At 51.5% G+C, this 18,982-nt stretch overlaps 1 protein-coding gene across 14 annotated transcripts in view; it reads left to right on the top strand.

The window, feature by feature from the left end:
- The window catches only part of ATP2B2 (ATPase plasma membrane Ca2+ transporting 2), a 360,315-nt gene that overhangs the window by 299,680 nt on the left and 41,653 nt on the right, over positions 1–18,982 (top strand). For 9 of the 14 annotated variants that reach the window (XM_088798409.1, XM_019732636.3, XM_019732641.3 and 6 more), the window contains 7 exons: positions 582–707; positions 2,326–2,358; positions 3,496–3,555; positions 8,563–8,604; positions 9,388–9,546; positions 12,865–13,079; positions 16,419–16,661. In XM_088798409.1, coding sequence (XP_088654535.1) covers positions 582–707; positions 2,326–2,358; positions 3,496–3,555; positions 8,563–8,604; positions 9,388–9,546; positions 12,865–13,079; positions 16,419–16,661 — 878 coding nt within the window. The remainder of the gene's footprint in view (positions 1–581; positions 708–2,325; positions 2,359–3,495; positions 3,556–8,562; positions 8,605–9,387; positions 9,547–12,864; positions 13,080–16,418; positions 16,662–18,982) is intronic. The other 5 variants (XM_019732643.3, XM_088798407.1, XM_088798408.1 and 2 more) reach the window with 3 other exon arrangements.

The raw sequence follows: 18,982 nt of genomic DNA on the forward strand, positions 1-18,982 counted from the left end.
GCACCACTAATACTCCTGGGATTTGTTGCCTTATGTTCATAATGGGAGGAAATGCTAAATTTCAGTTAGATGTTTGTGAAAATAATGATGTCACCCAAGTTCACAGAGCCCTAGATTCTTTCCCCCCCAGATCTTTGGGAGGTGGTGGACCCCATTTTAAGTAGTCCTGTAAAGAGCTTAGTTGGCATTTCTTTGTTGGTTATGGAATTAGGCAAAATGAGGTCCGCTTCTAGATCAATCAATAAGGAAAAGAGAGAGTAGTCCCTGCTTGGTCTTTCAGGGTGGGAGAGGAGAAGGGAGAGAGAGAGAGGGAGGCCTGTCTCCAGGAGAGGGTAGTAGATGGTAGGCCTAAGCTACCTGGGGACATGAGAACTGAGTATTTGAGCTCCAGGCCCATCACAGTGATGTCCCAAGATGAAATCCTCCTAAAAGTGTCATAGTTTGAATCTTAACTGTAGGCAGTGCACTAGGACCTCAGCAGGCAAATTGCCAGTAGCCAACTGGGACCAAATTCCTTCCACTCCTTTGGGAAGGGGGCTTGGGTTATGCAATGGTAACTTGGCTTCCATCCCCTTCCCCAGGGACCCACGTGATGGAGGGCTCTGGACGGATGGTGGTGACTGCTGTGGGTGTGAACTCTCAGACTGGCATTATCTTTACCCTACTGGGGGCTGGCGGCGAGGAGGAAGAGAAGAAAGACAAGAAAGGTAAGCCCAACCCCCTTGAGGACCAGAAGAGGAGCTCTTAAGGCCACATTTTGTTGTTGTTGAATCATTCACTCAACCAAATAATTTTTGAGTGCCTTTTATGTTCACGCCCTGTGCCAGCAGCTGCCTCCTACATCCTCGAGGCCCTGCTCAGGCCAGAAGGGCTCTGTCTGTTCCATCTCCAGGGTCTTGTCCCAGTCTCTGTCTTGTCCAGTCATGTCACAGAGGCCCCTCCTTCCCCTCAGGCCAGTCCAAGGGTGCTGAGCATTTGTTGAGTCTCCAGCCTCAAGCGTGACCTGGTCTCATCATCACTCTCGATATCAAGTAGAAATCCCTACACAGACATATTCCTTCACTGTTCTCAACTCCACTGAACAAAACAGCAAACCCACCCATCATAGATTCTCCCCAGATGTGGGCAGAGGAGCTTCTGGGGAAGGTGGCCCCAAGTCAATTGCTGTGAGCCCCTCTCCTATGCCCCCAGAGCTGCCACCTCACCTGCGTTCTGGCTCCTCCTCCCCCATGTAAAAAAGAGTCCTCGTTCTCTGGGCCCCTCTCAGTGCAGCAGGCTGGAAGCCTGGGCTACACATGCCTTTCAGAGTAAAAGAGATGCTTGGAGGATACAAGAGGCCCAGGCCACTGGCCCCAGCACAGCCGGCTCCTTACCCAGCACTCACACTTGGTGTCAGGACAGCCCTCCTCTCACATCTTCAGTCTTTTGTCTTGTCTCCTTCCCCAGGCTCCAGAAGAGAGGCCCCAACACCCAGACTCTCTGGAGTCCAGGGCAAGGAGATGAGATGACAGGTAGCCCCTCTTTGAGGTTTAGGGGCATCCTTGCTACCTTCAGCTCTCAGAGATCAACAAGGCACAGAGCCTGGGTCACCATCAAAGGTTACTTGTTCCTGAGGGTGAAACTCATTTCCTAGTGGGGTCCCCCTAAGATTATGGCTGCCCCACCAGCAGGAACAATGGAGCTAAGGTGAAATCCAGATCGGGAGAGCAAGGGGAGAGCTGAGTTTGAAACTGGGGACAAAGTTCTGGCCAAGAGGCCCAGAGCATGTCCGGACAATGTCCACGCAATGACATTGAAGCTATGGCCAGCTGTGGCCCCTGGGTGCAGGCAGTTAAGCAGATATGAGCAGTTGGGCAGGATGCGGCAGCCTTTGCCCATTTCCTTGGCCTCACTGGGGCTTGGGTGAGGGGCAGAAGCTCGCACAGGCCAGACCTGTGTGTTTGAAAATGTCAGTAGGAAGACAAACCTCTCTTTCCCTGAAGCATGGGTCAGGGTCCCTCACTTAACATTTACATACACCCAATGGAATGAATGTAGAGGGAAGAGGTGGCGGCAACATGGCAGAGGAAGATAGGGGGCAGCCTTGCCTCTCAGGTTCTGTGAGCAGCACAGCCAGGGCCAGGCCCCCAAAGCACTGCCATCCCATCTCCTCCGTCAAGGACATTGCTTAAAGCCCACCAACCGTAGGTCCCCATTACAGGATGACCCCGGGAGTGCTGGAACGTGTGTGTGTGTGTGTGTGTGTGTGTACGCGCGTGCACGCGCACACAGATGAGGCTGTGTGTGCTTCTCCTTCATTAATATGTCTCAAAAATCATCACACAGGTGTGAAGAAGGGGGATGGCCTTCAGCTACCAGGTACAGTAACCCCTCAGGGGCTTTTAGAAATAGCAGTAGCCTTTGACCACTAAACCCCGGGCCCTAGACCCCAGCACACAGCAGGAGGAGTCTCCCTGACCGCAGGGCCTCTGCCCCATCAGACCCGCAGCTGTGCCCCAGTGATGCCAGCCCCAGACACAAGCCAGCACTCCACTCTGCCTACTTGCCCTTCCAGTGCTTCACCCTCCCGGCCAATGCCAATGGCACCACCAGCGTCTCCACACAGCTCCACACACGTGCATGCAGGGGCCGGTCATCATGGGACCCCCCAGCCCTGCTCCCTTGCCCATCCCCCACAGATCCCGGCTGGCTTCCACCTCACCCAGCAGTGTCTCTCCCCTCTCCTTCCCACAGAAGCCATTTCCTCCCCCCAAGAAAGAACAAGGGTGAATTTGACCATCTCGTGTTATTTTTAATTTCTAAATTAAGGAAAACACTACTACCTTCTCTGGCTCATGCACAAAATGTGACACGTCACCTTTTTTAATGGTTGGGCATCTCACATGGGGGTTACCAAGGCAATCTTTTAAGGGCTAGTTAGGAAGGAGTAGGTGGCCATGGGCAGTGGCCTGAGTCAAGGGCATGAATCCTGCTAAGTCACTGCCCTCTACAGATATTCCGCCAGTGCACACAATGGTGATCAGAGTAACACCCCTTCAGAATGGCCAGTGCCGCACTGCACCGGTGGTCAAACATTTTGAATTGGCTCACGGCCATGGGCCCCTCTGGCCCTGATGAGCAGCCAGACGCCCTCTTTTCCTAGAACCCTCTCTGCCAGGGACTCACCTGAGTGGTTGGGCCAAGAGAGTGCACGGCCCAGACCTCAGCACAGAACAAGTGCCATCCCCCCTGACCATATTGCTCATCCTCATGTTTTATTTCCAAGACCCTCCATGTCTGAGTGTCCCCCCACCCCGACTTCTGCGGCATCTCTATGAGAACATCTCACCCCACCCCCAAATTTGAGTTTCTTGATTTCCAACGGAGATTTTTCTTTGAGGAATATAGTCATGTTATTTGCCACCAGTTGGTTCATGTCTTGATTGTTGTTGCTGTTCTGCGTTGTTGCTTTTCTCCATTGTGACACTGCATTTTCCATCCCTCCCACCCCCGCAGCGGCCGATGGTGCGGCAGGTTCAAATGCTGCAGATAGTGCAAATGCCAGCCTAGTCAATGGTACGTCTCCCACAGCGAGCTCTCGGTCTCCGGTGGATGGGCATCTCTCTCCCCCACCCCCAACAGTGGGCTGGCCTCTCCCTGTTCTGGAGCGCACAGATCTTGGATGTGCATGGGCAGCTCCAGGACACTCGTCCTCTCACATGGGGCAGGTGCTTAAGAGAGAAGCCACCACTGGGAATCAGCTCTGTGCCCACTTTCGGTGGCAAAATGGCACTGGCTCTTGTTGGGCCCTTGACACCGAGTGGAGCCCTGAAGAGGGACATGACCTTGGCTTCAGATTTGGCCCCAAGAAGCAGCGCCCCACCGGTGTGGCCCTCTCCTAAGCACGTTCCTGCCCCAGCTTTGGGAAGAAGGCCTGGGGTCAGGACTGGGCTGAAGCTGGCATCTGGGTCCCCACTGAAGGCTCCGGTCCTCGACTCTAAAGTTTCCTTGAGGCAGGGGGACCCAGGCCGGGGTTCAGCTCCTTGGCCCCACTCCATAGCATGGCTGAGCCACTGGTAGACGTTTCTCGTTTCTTCCTCTTCTCTTTCACTGAGCGAATGGGCAGAGGGTTCGCTTGGGCTCGGGCCTCGTTCTGTCCCTTGGATGTGGACTGGTATTTCTCGCTGTTGCCTGTGCTGGAGCGTTTGTCCTGGGTCTCTGCATTCTGACTGGCCCACTCGGGGGTAAGGGGCTGCCACTGTACCTGGGGTCTGCATCTTACCACCTCACACACAGGCAGGAAGGAATTCCATTCACTTGCCTCCAAAACTTTAGAAGATTTCTTATTTCTACACCCTCCCATCTTCAAAGCAGTGAGGATTCTATTACTCAGATATGCCCCCTGTCCCCAAGTTAGGCGACATGATAGTCACTCAAGCTGCTCCGGAACTGCTGGAAGCTGTTAGGGCTGTCATGAATCCATTGCCCCAGCGTCCCTGCATACCAGGCACTGGCTGCAGGTCTCTCAACCTTTGTATCACTTACTCCTCACTACTCCTGAAGCACATGGAGGTCTTGCCCCACCTCATCCTCCCATCCCCCGCCCCAGACCTTTGGCTGAGCCACCTGGATTCAAAGTGACCTGGGCAAGACACTTCTGTAAGCAATGCCTTGCCAAGAAGGGCTAATTCGGGTGTGGGTCTATTTCAGGCACAGGAGGAGAAAGGAAGGCAGCTTGGGGTGTGGGAGGTGTCGTGCCTCAGGGAGGGGTGGCAGGGATGACAGGGAGAAATGATGTAGGCAAACCCACAGCCTGGGGGAGAAGGAAACAGGATGTGGCATCCTGCTTCCTCCAGGGCAATGAGCCTGCATCTGGGTTGGATGGTCCCAAAAAAGAGTACCTTCACTTCCAAACTATAGCAGAAAAACTGCAGGAAAGATGGGAAACTGTCATTTCTTAACCACCTACTGTACACCAGGCACTTTAGCATTCGTACTTGCCATCTCATTTAATCCTCATGACAACCCTGTGATACATTTTATTATCCCCACTTTAAAGATGAGAAAACTGAGGCTCCAGGAAATCAAGACACTAGCCCAAGGTCACAGAGCTACAAAGTAGAGAAGCTGGGATTTGAAGACAGGCCTGGCTGGCTCTAAAGTGTGTGTTGCTTTTCCTGATCCAGAATTTCCTGATGGAGTATGTCTTGTAAATTTCACAAGGATATCAAGAGGTCTTTCCCCCAAGAAAAAGATCCTGTGATCAGAGATGTTTAAGAACCACTGGATAGAATTGGTTTCTTCCTTGTTGCAGGACTTCGCAGAGCCTTGAATGTGCTGGTGTGTAGTGGAGAGTGACAGAGCCATGCAGGTTTCCCAGGCTGATTTGGCTGTAGGACCTTTCCTGGCTGAATCATGTGGGATTGGTATGTCCCATAATATACGTTGGGAAACAGTACTCTTAGCTGTTGCGCAAAATGTGATCGGAGGACTAGGAGCCTAAGCACCTCCTAGGAGCTTGTTAGAAATGCAGAATCTTGGGCCCCAGCCCAGACCTACTGAATGAGAATCTGCTTCTGACAAGCTCTCCAGACTCCAGGCAGAATATGTTAGAGGCGCTGGCCTGAGGCATGGTGAGTGAGAGAGTTGACTGTTCCTCTCCCTGCCTTCCTCTGAGCCTCATCGGGATGACCTGGAGATACAAAACAAAGTTACTGACGTATTCCCCCTGCCTTTACTCCCCCAAGCCCTGTCCAAACTGAAAGATGGGTGTGTTCCATTCATCTTTGGAGGCCTTATGTTTGCCATTGTTATTTTATTATTTACTTTACAGTTATTAATATATCACTATTTAATGCATCGCTTATGGTCGTAATTAATAATACATCAATCTTAACTCCAGACATTTACAGGGCACTTTGCAATCCTTTACATAAGCAACACCTGGGCTGAAATTGTTGCATTTTACAGAGGAAGAAATGGAGAAGCGGAGAAGACAAGTGACATCTCCCAGGTCTCCTAGTTAGTGGTCTGTCTCCCCAAAGCTTGTTTAGCAGGTCATGAATGCTCCACAGCCATGCTTTTCACACCTGTGTCCCTGCAATGCGTGACGTGAACACCCCCATGTGGCAAAGCTGCTTCTGGCATCTGATGCAGAGGGGGCTCTGAGTCTGCACCCTCGTTCCCCATCTTGGGTCCTGTCTTCCATCCCAGCTCCCCTGAAATACAGCCCATCGTCCAGGTCCCACGTGGGGCCAGAGCTGGCTGGCCCACACAGCTCTAGGGTCAAACAAGTACCAGTGTAGCTGAGGAGAGCCCCCAATAAGTCCCTTGCTTCTGAGAAACCAGGCCATCTGCACCCGAGCACCCCCAGAACACCGCTCCCTCCCTCCAACATGTGCATCAGTGATGATTTTTCTGGCCACGTGGTCACTATGGAAATAAAAGAGGAAATTGCTGGCTTGGTTAATGGGCACACACAGGAGCTATTGCTCCTGATAATATGCCATGCAAATAAAGGCCCCTTTGTGCCACCTAAAAGCCACCGTTGAAGCGGAGTCCTCTGCTGCCCTTTAGCCCAGTTAGTAAAATTATGTTTAAAAATAAAAATAATTGTTGTAATTCATTCCCGTTTGCTCTAAAAGGCCTCTTTCTATTTTGTGTCTTAATCCAGTGGAAAGAATTTACAATAGAGCAACGGGCGCCTTTCTCTTTAAACCCCAGGTGGGTCACTGAGCTTTTGCTAGAAGAGGCCGTGGGAAGAGCATTATACTTTCCTTGGAGAGAGGATGTGGGGTTGGGATCCCAGAGAGCCAGTGCCCCCCTCTGAGTCACCTATACCATGGGTGATGATGGTGACGACAGCGTTTATGGAACTAACAATGCAGCGACAGGGTTCTCATCACGTGAGGGCTGCCTCCGAACTTTCCTTGGCCTCCGTTTCCTCATCTGTAAAATAAGTGAGAAAAGCCCGCCCACCCACCTTGCAGGGTGTTGGGAAGACTGACTGGAAATGACGCTTGCACACTGCAAAAGGCTGAATGGGCCAATGGTTATTCCCAAGGCAACTTTTAAATGTTTCGGGAGGTGAACGTTGCATCCCCATTTTACAGAGGTGGGAGCTGAGGCGAGGAGAGGTGACGCCACACGGCTAGTTGGTGTCACAACAGGCGCTTCAGGAGCCCAGGCCCCCTCCAGTGCAAATTCGAGGGCCCTCTCCTGGGCTCAGAGGGGCTGAGGGATGATTGCATTCTCCCTGACTGGGCAGAAACATGCACTCACTTTGGGGCCCGCTCTCCATTTACCCACTGAGCCCTGGGCATGCCATCTCCCTCTCCGAGCCTCAATTTCTCATCTGTAAATGGGTGTAATCCAGGAGCGCGCTTGTAGACATGTGGTGAGGGCTAGATGACATCGTGGAGGGCATGTATGCGCCTGCAACTGGGGCTCCTTCTGGAGCGTGAGCTGTGAGAATTACCTTTGCAGCAACTGGCCAGGGCTGGCTGCCCTCAGCTTACTCCAGAGGTGGTGAGGCATGTGGGCAGAGTTCTGGGTGAGCTCAGTGGCCAGGCTCAGTGGATGGAAGGGCGTCCCTCTCCACAGTGCCAACTAGTGAAGGAAGGTGTCTCAGCCACCAGGTAGGATCCACCAGTCCCTCCCATCCACAGCCCACAAGCCTCTGGCTGTGAAGAGGGCCTCCCAGGCAGCCCTGAATAAGGTGTGGGGAGCCCCAGACTCAGCCCTTTCCCCAGCACTGGGCAACATCAGGCCGTGGTATGCTGGACCAGGGGCAGGGAGCGCCCATGGGAGCCCACCAAGCCTACCTCTCCTGTCTACTATGGCCTGAGCTGCTCGACCTCAGAATGAAGAGCACACACACAGATGGAGGGGAGGTTGGCAGCTTCCCCCGGGAGACAGGGCACTCCCACCAAGCCCCCTGGACACACTTGGGGTACCTCAGAGCCCACTGCTAGGAAGCCCCTGCCTGCCCTTTGCATGGGTCACTCTCAGCAGAGCTGAGCATACGGTCATCTGTCCATGCTGTGGCTTCATACCCCTTCAGCAGGAGAAGGTGAAACTAGTAATATTTCTCCTGGAGCCAGGAACACATTGGCCAAATTTCTCCGCAGTCTAGAGTCTCTCTCTCTCTCTCTCTCTCTCTCTCTCTCTCTCTCTCTCTCTCTCTCTCTCTCTCTTCCCTTTGCCTCCTCTCAGCCCACAAAAGGCACCAACACAAATTACTCATTGGAGACCTGAGAACTCCCACTTCTCTGCTCCCTGCCAGCCAACTCTGGTCCCTTTACCCTTAAAGGCTGTCGTTTAATCTGTAAAATGCTCAGGGCTAAAATAATTCCCACAGAAACACTCTCTCCAAGGCCCCACAAAATCAAGACAGACCTGCAGCCAACACGGTGGCCAGGTTTGCTCTTGTCTCTGGGGCATCCCAGCATCCCCGTAAGGAGGGACGGAGTCGGCTTGGCCCTTCTTCCGTCTGTGACATGAGTGTCCGTGGCCTGTTGTCTTCATGATGACCGATGTGCATTGTCTGTTCTCTGTTGTCTGTTAAAATTCTTTGTCGTGTAGGTAAAATGCAGGATGGCACTGTGGACGCCAGCCAGAGCAAAGGTAACCCTTTTGTATTAACCGGCTCCTGTGGTCCCTGCAGCCCCTCCCCTCCAGTTCCGAGGGCCATGCCAGAGGCAGACGCGGCCACAGTTATGGGTGCCTGCCGTCTTAGGGGTGCGGGGAGGTGTAGCTATAATTCCAGTGGTTCCAGGTCAAATGGCGGCATCTCCTGGTGAGAACAAGACACGTGCCAGCCAGCTTCTTCCCAGCCTTTGAGCTACTCTCCCCATTTAGCTGAAGCCTTGAAGCTGGTTCTTTGAGAGCCTTAGGAAATAAGGGGTAGGGCCTAGGCTGCCGAATCAGGCCTGCACTGAAGGCGGAGAGGAGAGGGCTTGGTAACTGTGGACAGAGACACTCACTTTTACCTTTTAAGCCCCCTTTTTATCCCTGCTGTCTGGTGACTACTTAGTATACCAACAAAATGGGCCAAGGATCAACGGGTAAAGCCCAAGCCTGTGTGTCTTGTCTGAATGTGGGGACAGCCAAGGGGCCATTGGGGAAGGCCCAGAGGGGACCTCAGCCTACTCCTGCTGGGAATCCAGGTTGGAGCCATGTCACTGCCCTCTGTGTCCTGGATTCCAGGTGCGAGGCAGCCAGTGGCCCTGGGACCAGGGTCTCCAGCTGGAAGCGGCAAAGCTTCCGTCACTGGGTCTCTATGCCAGCCATGCAGGAGGGGCGAGCGGGTGCCTCCCCGCACTCCCCAGGCAGGCAGGGTGGGTGCCAACATCCCCCCCTGTAGGCTGACCTGTGTGTGTGTGCACATGTGTGCTCTGCCACCTGCAGCCAAACAGCAGGACGGGGCGGCCGCTATGGAGATGCAGCCCCTCAAGAGTGCGGAGGGCGGCGACGCGGACGACAAGAAGAAGGCCAACATGCACAAGAAGGAGAAGTCGGTGCTCCAGGGCAAGCTCACCAAGCTGGCCGTGCAGATCGGCAAGGCAGGTGAGCATGCGGCCCTGCAGATGTGAGCAGGGACACAGCAGGGCCCCCGGCTGCATCTCACCTGCCTCGTAGGCACGAGGTGCTCACTGAGACCCACCTTCTGCACCGCAGCAGCCGTCTGAGTTTTTACACATTACACACTCAGCACTGAGAGGGGCAGAAGAGTGAGGCTGAAAGCCTGGGGTGTGGGGGCACACACCCAGCACGGCCCTGGGGGGCCTGAGAACTTGCACAGGTAACTTGCCCTGGCTCTGAGCCTCTGCCTCCTGGTCTGAGAAACTGGGATACCCCTCAGTCTCTACTTCACAGGTTGCTAGGAGGATGAAAGGAGATTATGCGCACGGAGTACTTAGCGCGCGGTGGGTGTGGTGGCTGGAGGATCCAAGACCCTGCAGGGCCTGGAGTTTTGCAGCACAGCCTTTTCATCCTGAGGACAGGGGAGCCATGTAAGAGGTCTGAGCAGGGCGGGGCAGGCATACATTTGGGCTCTAGTGACCAGCCCAGCTGCAGTGCCGGGCAAAGAATGAAGAGGTTGAGGGCAGTGCCAGAATCCCCAGCACAATAAGCTGGCCTTCCCTACAGAGTTGGTAGCTGCAGGTGAAGGCTGATGACAGCCCCTCTGGCCCAGGAATCCAAGTCCAGCTGCAAGGTGAGCCCTGCCCAACTGATGTGGCCTTGGCCACCCCTCCTGTGTAAGGACGTGACACACACTAAGGCCTCCCCATCTGGCTGCTTGCTCCTCCATGGCTGTCTCCTGGCTCTAATTATAGGCACTGCAGTGTGGAGAAGGAAGGCAAATTACAGGCTTGGCTATCTATATTTAAACTCAGGGTCCTGGTGACAGTTCCCGGCTGCTGGGAGCCTGGCTTCCCGCCCTGGTGACTGTCAGGCGGGGATAGAGCAGGCTCTGAGGCTCCACAGCTGGAGGTGGGAGTGGGGAAGCAAGGGCACAGGGATTTCCTCCATCCTCACCGTGGTGAAGATTCCCAGGAAACATGGCCCTGGGGGGCAGGGAACGAAACTATGAGAACAACCCATGGCTTTCAATGTCCCTCTGCCTCCTTGGCCAAGAGGGGAGCTCCGAGTCGAGCAGTTCTGGGTTCACATCCCACCTCTGCTTCTCTCTTGGGCTGAATTCTCTGAAAGCAGAGCTGGAGATAGGTGGGCGTGGGATTTGGGGAGGGGGTGCTCTCAGGTGAGACCTGTAGAGGGTAAGGGATACAACAGGGCAGGAGAAGAAGCTGAATAAATACAGCTGAGGTTTGGGGCGGAATCCCAGTCTCCACCTGCTCCACAGGGAGCTCTGGAGCAGAAGACCAACCTCTGCAGGGTCTGTCCTGCATTACCGCGAGGGGGCTGAGTTTTTGGACCCTCACATCAACCACTGGATCCTGGCCATCCACTGGGGGTGGGGGGCATTCCCAGGCACATCTGGACAAGAAGACTCCAGTCGCCCAAGCGTAATCCTCCTCTGGCAGAGGCTGCAGGTGTGCAGTCTTGGAGGCACCTGCATAGCATCTGTGGCACATGGGGATGGGCACATGGAAATGGCAAGAGAAATCCCAGGGGATCCCCGCAGGTAGCCACCTGCATTTGCTAACTCTACAATGCCTCCCTGGCCTGTGGCACTGGGCAAGTCACCTCCCCTCACTGAGCCTCAGTTTCCTCATCCAAAAAAGAGTCCCCTACTATTTCCTCTGCCTGGAACTCTCTTCCTGCAAGTCACCACCTGGCTGTGGTTTCTCATCATTCCTCGTCTGCTCATATATCACCTCCTCCAGGAAGTCTTCCCTGGACACCCTAACTTAAGCAGCCTCTCCCTACCTAAACCTGTCGCTTTTTTTCTTTTTAGCTTTATTGAGATATAATTTATATACCACAGAGTTGCACACATTTAATGTGTTGTCATGCGGGGTCTCTGGTCCCGCTCCCCACACCAGAACGTGGGATATGGTGAGGTGGAAAAGGAACGCCAACGGAGCCATAGATAGGGGAGTCACACCACTGTATTCTCGCTGGCGGCTGGATTGGAGACACAGGAAGCAGGAGCCACAATCTGCCATCCGCTTCTCTGCCAACCAACCAACCTCCATTGGCAGTTATATTAGTGGCCAATGGCTAACCGGTAATAGCTGACGGCCAACTAGCCACAGCGGATGGCCATCTGATTACAGCTGACGGCCATCTCATAACCGAGCCAGCACCTTTCCACATGAGGCCGAGAGCCTGGAAACTGCTTTCTAGGACTCTGTCCCCACAGGGTACATTGTGATGAGTTTGGACATACACATATATCCATGATACCATCACCCCAACCAAGGTACTAAACATATCCACCACCTCCCCCAAATTTTTTGTGTTCTTTTGTAATTTTTTTTTTTTTGGGGGGGTTGCTTTTTGGGTAAAAACACTTAACAGAAGATCTATCCTCTTACCCAGTTTTGAAGTGTAGGCACCATGTTGTACAGCAGGGCTCTAGAACTTACTCATCTTGCATAACTGAAACTTTATACCCACTGAAAAACAACGCCTCCTTCTGCCCCGCCCCCACCCTTGGCAACGCCCTTCTATTCTCTATTTCTATGAGTTTGCCTGTTTTAGATTCCTCATATCAGTCCTTCTCTGTCTGCCTTATTTCACTTAGCAAAATGTCCTCCAGGTCCATCCCTGTTGCCGCAAACAGCAGGATTTCCTTCTTTTTTAAAGCTGAATAATTCCGTTGTATGTGTATACCACATTGCCGTTATCCATTCATCGGTGAAGGAACATTTAGGTTGTTTTCTTAGCTTCAGCCTAGCACATCATAGAGTTTTTATTCACAGCATTACTATGTCTGAATTATCTTGTTCATCTTTGTTTCTTATCTGTTTCCACCTTTGGAATCTCAGCTTTCTGAGGACAGTGGCTCCGTCCTCTTGACTGCTCTGTCCCTCCTGCCTGAATGAATGAGTAAATAAATGGTACCAACTGCACGTCTCTGTGTGAGAGCGCTATGTTCACATGATCACTCGGCACACATTTTGTAAGCACCTACTGTGTGTCGGGGCACTGTGCTAGGCACTTTACATGCAGTAATCGCGTTTGATCCTTACGAAACCGTGCGAACTAAATGTGCAGCCCCATTGTCCGGAGGAGGCTCTGAGGCTCCGTGAGAAGGGAGGACTTGCCCCAGGTCACAGAGCAAGTAAGTGGTGGGGCTGGGATGTGAGCCAGGATGGGTCTGAGCCCAGAGCCCTTTGGCCAAGGGTCTCGTCACTTCTCAGCGTGCCCCCCACACCCAGGAGAGCCCTGAACAGCTCTCCTCCCTCCGTGTCGCAGGCCTGGTGATGTCGGCCATCACAGTGATCATCCTGGTACTCTACTTCACCGTGGACACCTTCGTGGTCAACAAGAAGCCGTGGCTGCCCGAGTGCACGCCTGTCTACGTGCAGTACTTTGTCAAGTTCTTCATCATTGGTGTGACGGTGCTGGTGGTTGCCGTGCCCGAGGGGCTCCCTCTGGCTGTCACCATCTCCCTGGCCTACTCGGTGAAGGTGAGAAGGGGAGCATAGCACCGGCCAGCGGATACAGATGAGATGGGCTACCACTAGCTGGGGGCTGTGGGGTGGGTCCTGGGGCCAGTATGGGGTTGGGACAAGAGTTAAGAAGAAGGGGATGGACACGTTGGAAGCCAGAGAGAGGATGTATGCAGGAACCCAAAAGTCCCTGCCTCCAGGGAGTCCAGGGGCCTGTGGCAAATTGGAGCGTCGCACCCTAGCTAAAAGAGCAGCCATTACTCAGCCCAACCAAGTGTCGCCTTGAGGGGATGTAGGCCCAGTGTTGCCAGATCTGTACATTTTTTTTAAGAGAAGCCTGAAATCTGGACTTAGTATAAATCCTCCTGATTTTTAAACATTGACAGTCATCCCAACTACGTATAAATAGAAAATGAAATGCAGACATCACTGTGCAGGCCCCCACCCACTGCGTCCCACCAAGGCAGAGATCTGGCCGCTGTAGGCACAGGCCTCATAGCCCTGTACGACCTGTACAACTACTCATCTCAGAGGTTGCTTCCTAAAGTTAAAAAGCAATAAGCCTAAAACAAAAAGGACGACTGATTTTGTGAAAGTTCCCTCCTCTCAGGAGTTGGGCTGAAAATATGAGGTTTTAAAACTAGTTCAATGAAGGGAAAGTGGGCCCCTGCGTGCCGACTGTGGAAGCTTCTTAAATGCTGCCCTGATGGCAGAGACCCCTGCCACCTGCTCCCAGGCCCGTGGCCATCTGTAGAGCTGGAACACTGGGCAGGGCGGGCTGGCGTCCTAACAGGCACTGCGAGTCCAGCCCTCCTCGGGGCACGTCAAGCCTGCCTCACCCCCCAGGTTCTCCCTTGGCCCTGTGGTTTTCACACTTCAGAAGGAAGGCTGCTCTCCTGTTTCCCAGGGCCCTGATGCCAGGATGTCCCTGCACGGTGGAGGCCTGGGCGTGTTTATAAATAAGGCATTCGCTGCGAGACATTGGCAGCACCGCCGGAGGGCACAGCGAGCGTCAGTTTCCAAGCTGGAATTTGGGCTGGGCTTGCCGATGTAATTTCATACAGAAAACAGATCTCTAGGCAGATGCCAGAAAGTGGCAGCTCTGTGTAAAGGATACGGCCCTTATCGTCTCCTTGTTTTTAGGGTTCTCAAAGAAACTCCATCCCACAAACCAAAGCCCAAACAGGTCAGCGCACAATGCTGCTCAGGGGCCCAGGGCGTGGAGATGGACTCTCTCACACAGCCATTAGTCAGAACCCTCCTGGCCACGCAGCTGAGCTCGGGTCTCCCTGAAAGTCATATAGACTTGGTTTGGGGGCATCACGTACAGATATATTTAGGCCTCCACACCTTCAGTTTGTATCTCTGGCACCTGGTGCTCTCAGCCATCGTAGATAGTGTTACTTATACAGTTACTAGATAAACTTAGTACAGCACCCCAACCCTCTGTGAGCCTGGGCCTACCCCCCAGAAGTTACCATCAGAAGCATAGGATGACCACTTAGATCAGCACTGTCTAAGAGAGATATAATGTGAGCCGCATGTGTGATTTTAAATTTCCTAGTAGCCACGTTAAAAAGAAAAGGTAAAAAGAAACAGGCAAAATTAATTTTAATAATAGGATTTACTTAACCCAATATGTCCAAATTATGATCAAGCCAAATGTAATAAAAATTACTAGTGAGATATTTTACATTCCTTTTTTCACAATAAGTCTTCAAAATCTGATGTGTGTTTTACACGTACAGCACCTTTCACGTCAGACCAGCCACATTTCCAGGGTTCAGTAGTCACATTGGCTACCATATTGGATGCACAGGTGTAAGCATTTTTAAGCTCAACAGACATAAACCCTTGTCAGAGAATACAGATGGGCAGCGGCCCGCTGGAATGAGCCAGGCTGTCAGGTTGGATACACAGAGCTGGGTTCCAGTCCCAGCTCTAACCGTCCCTAGTTGTGTGAGCCTGGTCAAGTCACTTTGCCTTGGCTTCTTTGATTGCCAGAATAGATGACAAGAATCCTCCCAAGTTTCACAGGATTCTTAAAACATCCGGCAAAAAAAATAAATGCAGAAGAACGTGTTTACAACACACTGTAAAGTGTGTTGCAAATTCAAATTGCTGTTGATCATCCACTCAACATACATTTACTGTTACTGTTATCACAGGTTACAATAAGAGAAACAGCAATAGCAAATAATCCTACCAATGCTCATTTCTTAGTAACATAAACTGCTATTGAAATTATTCTAATCGCACGCCTTCTTTACCCTTGTTATAAAGAGTTATAATGAGGAGCAGGAATTTAAAAAATCAAATTCCTAGGCAGAGACTAGAACTACATCTGATTCAGCATGTTTTACTCTGGCAGCTTTTCAGTGTCCCTCTTTGCTATCTAGGGTCACTGTGATGGGAGAGTCTGCATGAAGACCAGTGGTTCTCAGAGAATTACTTTGTTTGCATGACTTGCTTGAGACCCTGGAAGGAGCTGGGCGTGTGAAGCTGGGAAGAGAGAAAGGAAGGCGAATCCATTAGAAAATTAATAAATACGTATAATAGGATTCCATTTTTATTATAAATTTAAAAGAAAGGATGTTGATGTGTAAGATGAGTCAGTTCTGAGTGGTAGCATTAAGTCTGCTTAGTTTTCTTTTTTGTTTGTCTATTTAAAAGAAATTTGTGATTTTTATCATGCAAGTTACAATATGTATTTGTAGAAAAAAACCGAATCTATAGATTCTTTTAAAAGAAGACAAAAATCTCCTGTATTTCTACCACCCACAGATAATGACACTAATACTCATATTTTGACATTTTTCCAGGTATTGTCCTATGTCTGTAAATACATATATCTCCTAAATGTGTTTACTTTTGGTGAAACCAAAGTGACAGTGAAAACCAGGCACCAGTGAAAGGTGGTACAGTTGAGAAAATTCATAATCAAATAAGTAATCATTATTGATGTTATGGTATAAAAGAAAAATATTTGAAACAATCAAAAAGAACCCAACCTTATCATTGTTTTCCCTCTTTTTTCCATAAAGAATATAGTATATACTTCTATATTCTAAATTATATATTCTAAAGTATATTCTTCTATATTCTAAGGTATATACTTCTATATTCTAAATTAATAAAGTCAATTAGTCAAATTTTTAAAATCACTCAACTCATAAAAGAGAAGGAAAAGAGCTGTACACAAAATAGGAGCACAGATATCAGAGGCTGTAGCAACCACAATCCTTTGCGGGTGTGGAAACAAAAGGGCAGACTGCATCAGTCCTGTCTCATTTACTATGTGTCCACCCTATTTCCCTGGGCCCCCAACTCCCTCTCTTCACTGTTGCCTTCCCCCAGAAAATGATGAAGGACAATAATCTGGTCCGCCACCTGGACGCCTGTGAGACCATGGGCAATGCCACAGCCATCTGCTCAGACAAGACGGGCACGCTGACCACCAACCGCATGACCGTGGTGCAGGCCTACATCGGTGACGTCCACTACAAGGAGATCCCCGAGCCCAGCTCCATCAACGCCAAGACCATGGAGCTGCTGGTCCACGCCATCGCCATCAACAGCGCCTACACCACCAAGATACTGGTAAGTGGGGCAGGCGCCACTCGAGAGAGCAACAGCCGTGGTGGCATAAAGACGTACAGGGCAGGTGGAGCAATGGGACTCAGGGTTTTACATCCCGCTGATGCATTTTGGGGTGGTCAGACAGGAAGTGACCTTTTCCTCTTTGACTTGATACTTATATGACAAAAAAAAAAAAGAGTGTTGTTTTATTAGTTAGCTTTTGCTACATCACAAACTACTCCACAAGTTAGTGGCGAAAAAGAAAAGTGTTTAGCTCACAATTCTGTGAGTCGGTAATTCAGGCTGGGCTCAGCTGGGTGGTTCTTCGGGTCTCTGTGGGTCTCCACTGATCTTGGCAGGACTGAGGCTGATTAGAGTGGCCTCTGCTGGGATGGCTCATCCCTTTTTCTGTGTGGTCCCACCTCCTCCAGGCTTGTCTGGTATTAAGTAACACAAAGTCAACTGAGTAAAATTTAAAGATCTTATTGGCTCTATTGAATGAATCATAAATCGGGCAACATCCCATCTATCTAGTAGTAAGGAGCTCCAAGAAGGAGTACAAAATGGAAGGCTTTTATAGGCAGAAAGGGAGGAAGTGGATTGTTTCGGGCTTAGGTAACCTACCCATGGGGGACAGAAGGGGACTATTGGGGGATTCCCTCTCTAGTGCTGACCGGGAAATTCCAGATTGACTGGTTACGATTACATTCCTGGGAGAGGCTGAAGCTGCAGTTAGGCCAGGTGTTAAGTCTCAGTTTGGTGATTTGGGCTTAGGCCAAGGGACACTATTTGGGGCCTGTTGTCATTTAACCCTGGGCTTATTCACGTTGTCACTGCCCATTCTATTGGCTAACACAAGTCGGGAGGCCTGCCCCAGGTTCAAAGGGTGGGCAAAGACACTCCATCTCTTGATGAGAGGGACTGCACAGTCGCATTGCAAAGGGATGGATTCAGAGAGGGGACTAATCATAGCTGTTTGTACAACGTACCACTGACAGCGTTGGTGTTCGTAATAGTCGTGGTTTTACCATTTCTGATAAGGAAATCGCTCCTATTCCTGTCTCACTAAGCTGCCTGACTCAGCATGCTGTGAGCCCTACTTGGTTTAGAAGCACAGGTTGCCTTTTTGTAATTAACCAGCATCTGTAGGAAGAGAAACACAGAATTGTCCACGCCAGGCACCCTGGCGTAGGGTGTTTCTGCAGTGCAGGCATCCGGGTGAGCAGCTGAGCTTTTTCACCCACCCTCCAATGTGCCCTAGCCCTGACCTCTCTCTTCTGCCCCTGAACCAGCTCGAAGCTTCCTGATCAGGTTGGGTTGTGGAAGCTGCTAGCAGCTCTACTGAAATGGGGAGGAGAACGGGAGTCAGCAGCAAGGGGCCAAGAGCTGAAGAAGGAAGAGGAGGAGGCTCCTGCCTCCAGATACTGAGGCTGCGAGAACTGCACCCCCTCCGCTGCGGCAAGCAGCCACCCACATCACCCCAGAGCTGCAGGCTGAGGGAGGCAGAACTGACAAAAGGAGAAAGTAGGTCGGGAGAACGCATGCAGATGGGTGCTAGAGAACCCTGATGTTGGTGCCAGAAATGACAGTGTTCTTGTCCCCCTCACCCCCACCCAGCACACACACATACCCCCAGCCCCAATGTGGGGTTCAGGGGAGAGCAGCCAGCGATGCTTTCTTCTGTTCCCTAGGCCTTTCTAAACTAACTGAGATGCTGTTAATGACCTTATGCTTCAGATGTGGCCGAGAGGGGAGCAGGGTGGTTCCCAGCGCAGGCTTCATGCAAACGGCAGCCACACGGGCAGAGTCCCGTGAGGTGGACTTGGATTGAGATGTATGTTACTCAGTTACAGTGAAAAAGGAGTTCTGGGACCTGCCAGGGGGGCTCAGGCAACATCACCGCGGTGATAAGTCGCAGTGAAGCAGTGTCTCACAGCACTGGTGGCAAAGCTACTATAAAATCGAATTTCCAGATGTCGGTTGACTGAGGCTGTGTTCAGGTGGCTGAAAGGACAGGGGTCAGTCAGTCAGCTACACGTGCAGAGAAGGTGTCTCTGCTGAAACAGGAGAGGGGTTGGGGACCTGGGGACTGGCATCCTTGGTTTATAATCAAGCCAGGTCACTTACCTCTCAGGCACCAGTGTCACCTTCTGTGCTGGGAACCCTCACTTCCCAAGATCCCTGCGCCTCTCTTTCTGGGTCATTCCTAAAAGAACCCGGGCCACATTGTTCTCCTTGGTGTAGGCTGATGGCCATCGGTGTGGAGGGGACAGCAGAGCCCGCTGGTGTGACTAGGTGGTGGTTAAAGCTCATCCTCTGGAGTCAGGTGGCCTGGGTTCAAA

The sequence above is a fragment of the Rhinolophus sinicus genome, chromosome 5 (assembly GCF_057876585.1).
Source record: "Rhinolophus sinicus isolate RSI-liver-muscle chromosome 5, RSI-T2T, whole genome shotgun sequence".
Lineage (NCBI taxonomy): Eukaryota > Metazoa > Chordata > Mammalia > Chiroptera > Rhinolophidae > Rhinolophus > Rhinolophus sinicus.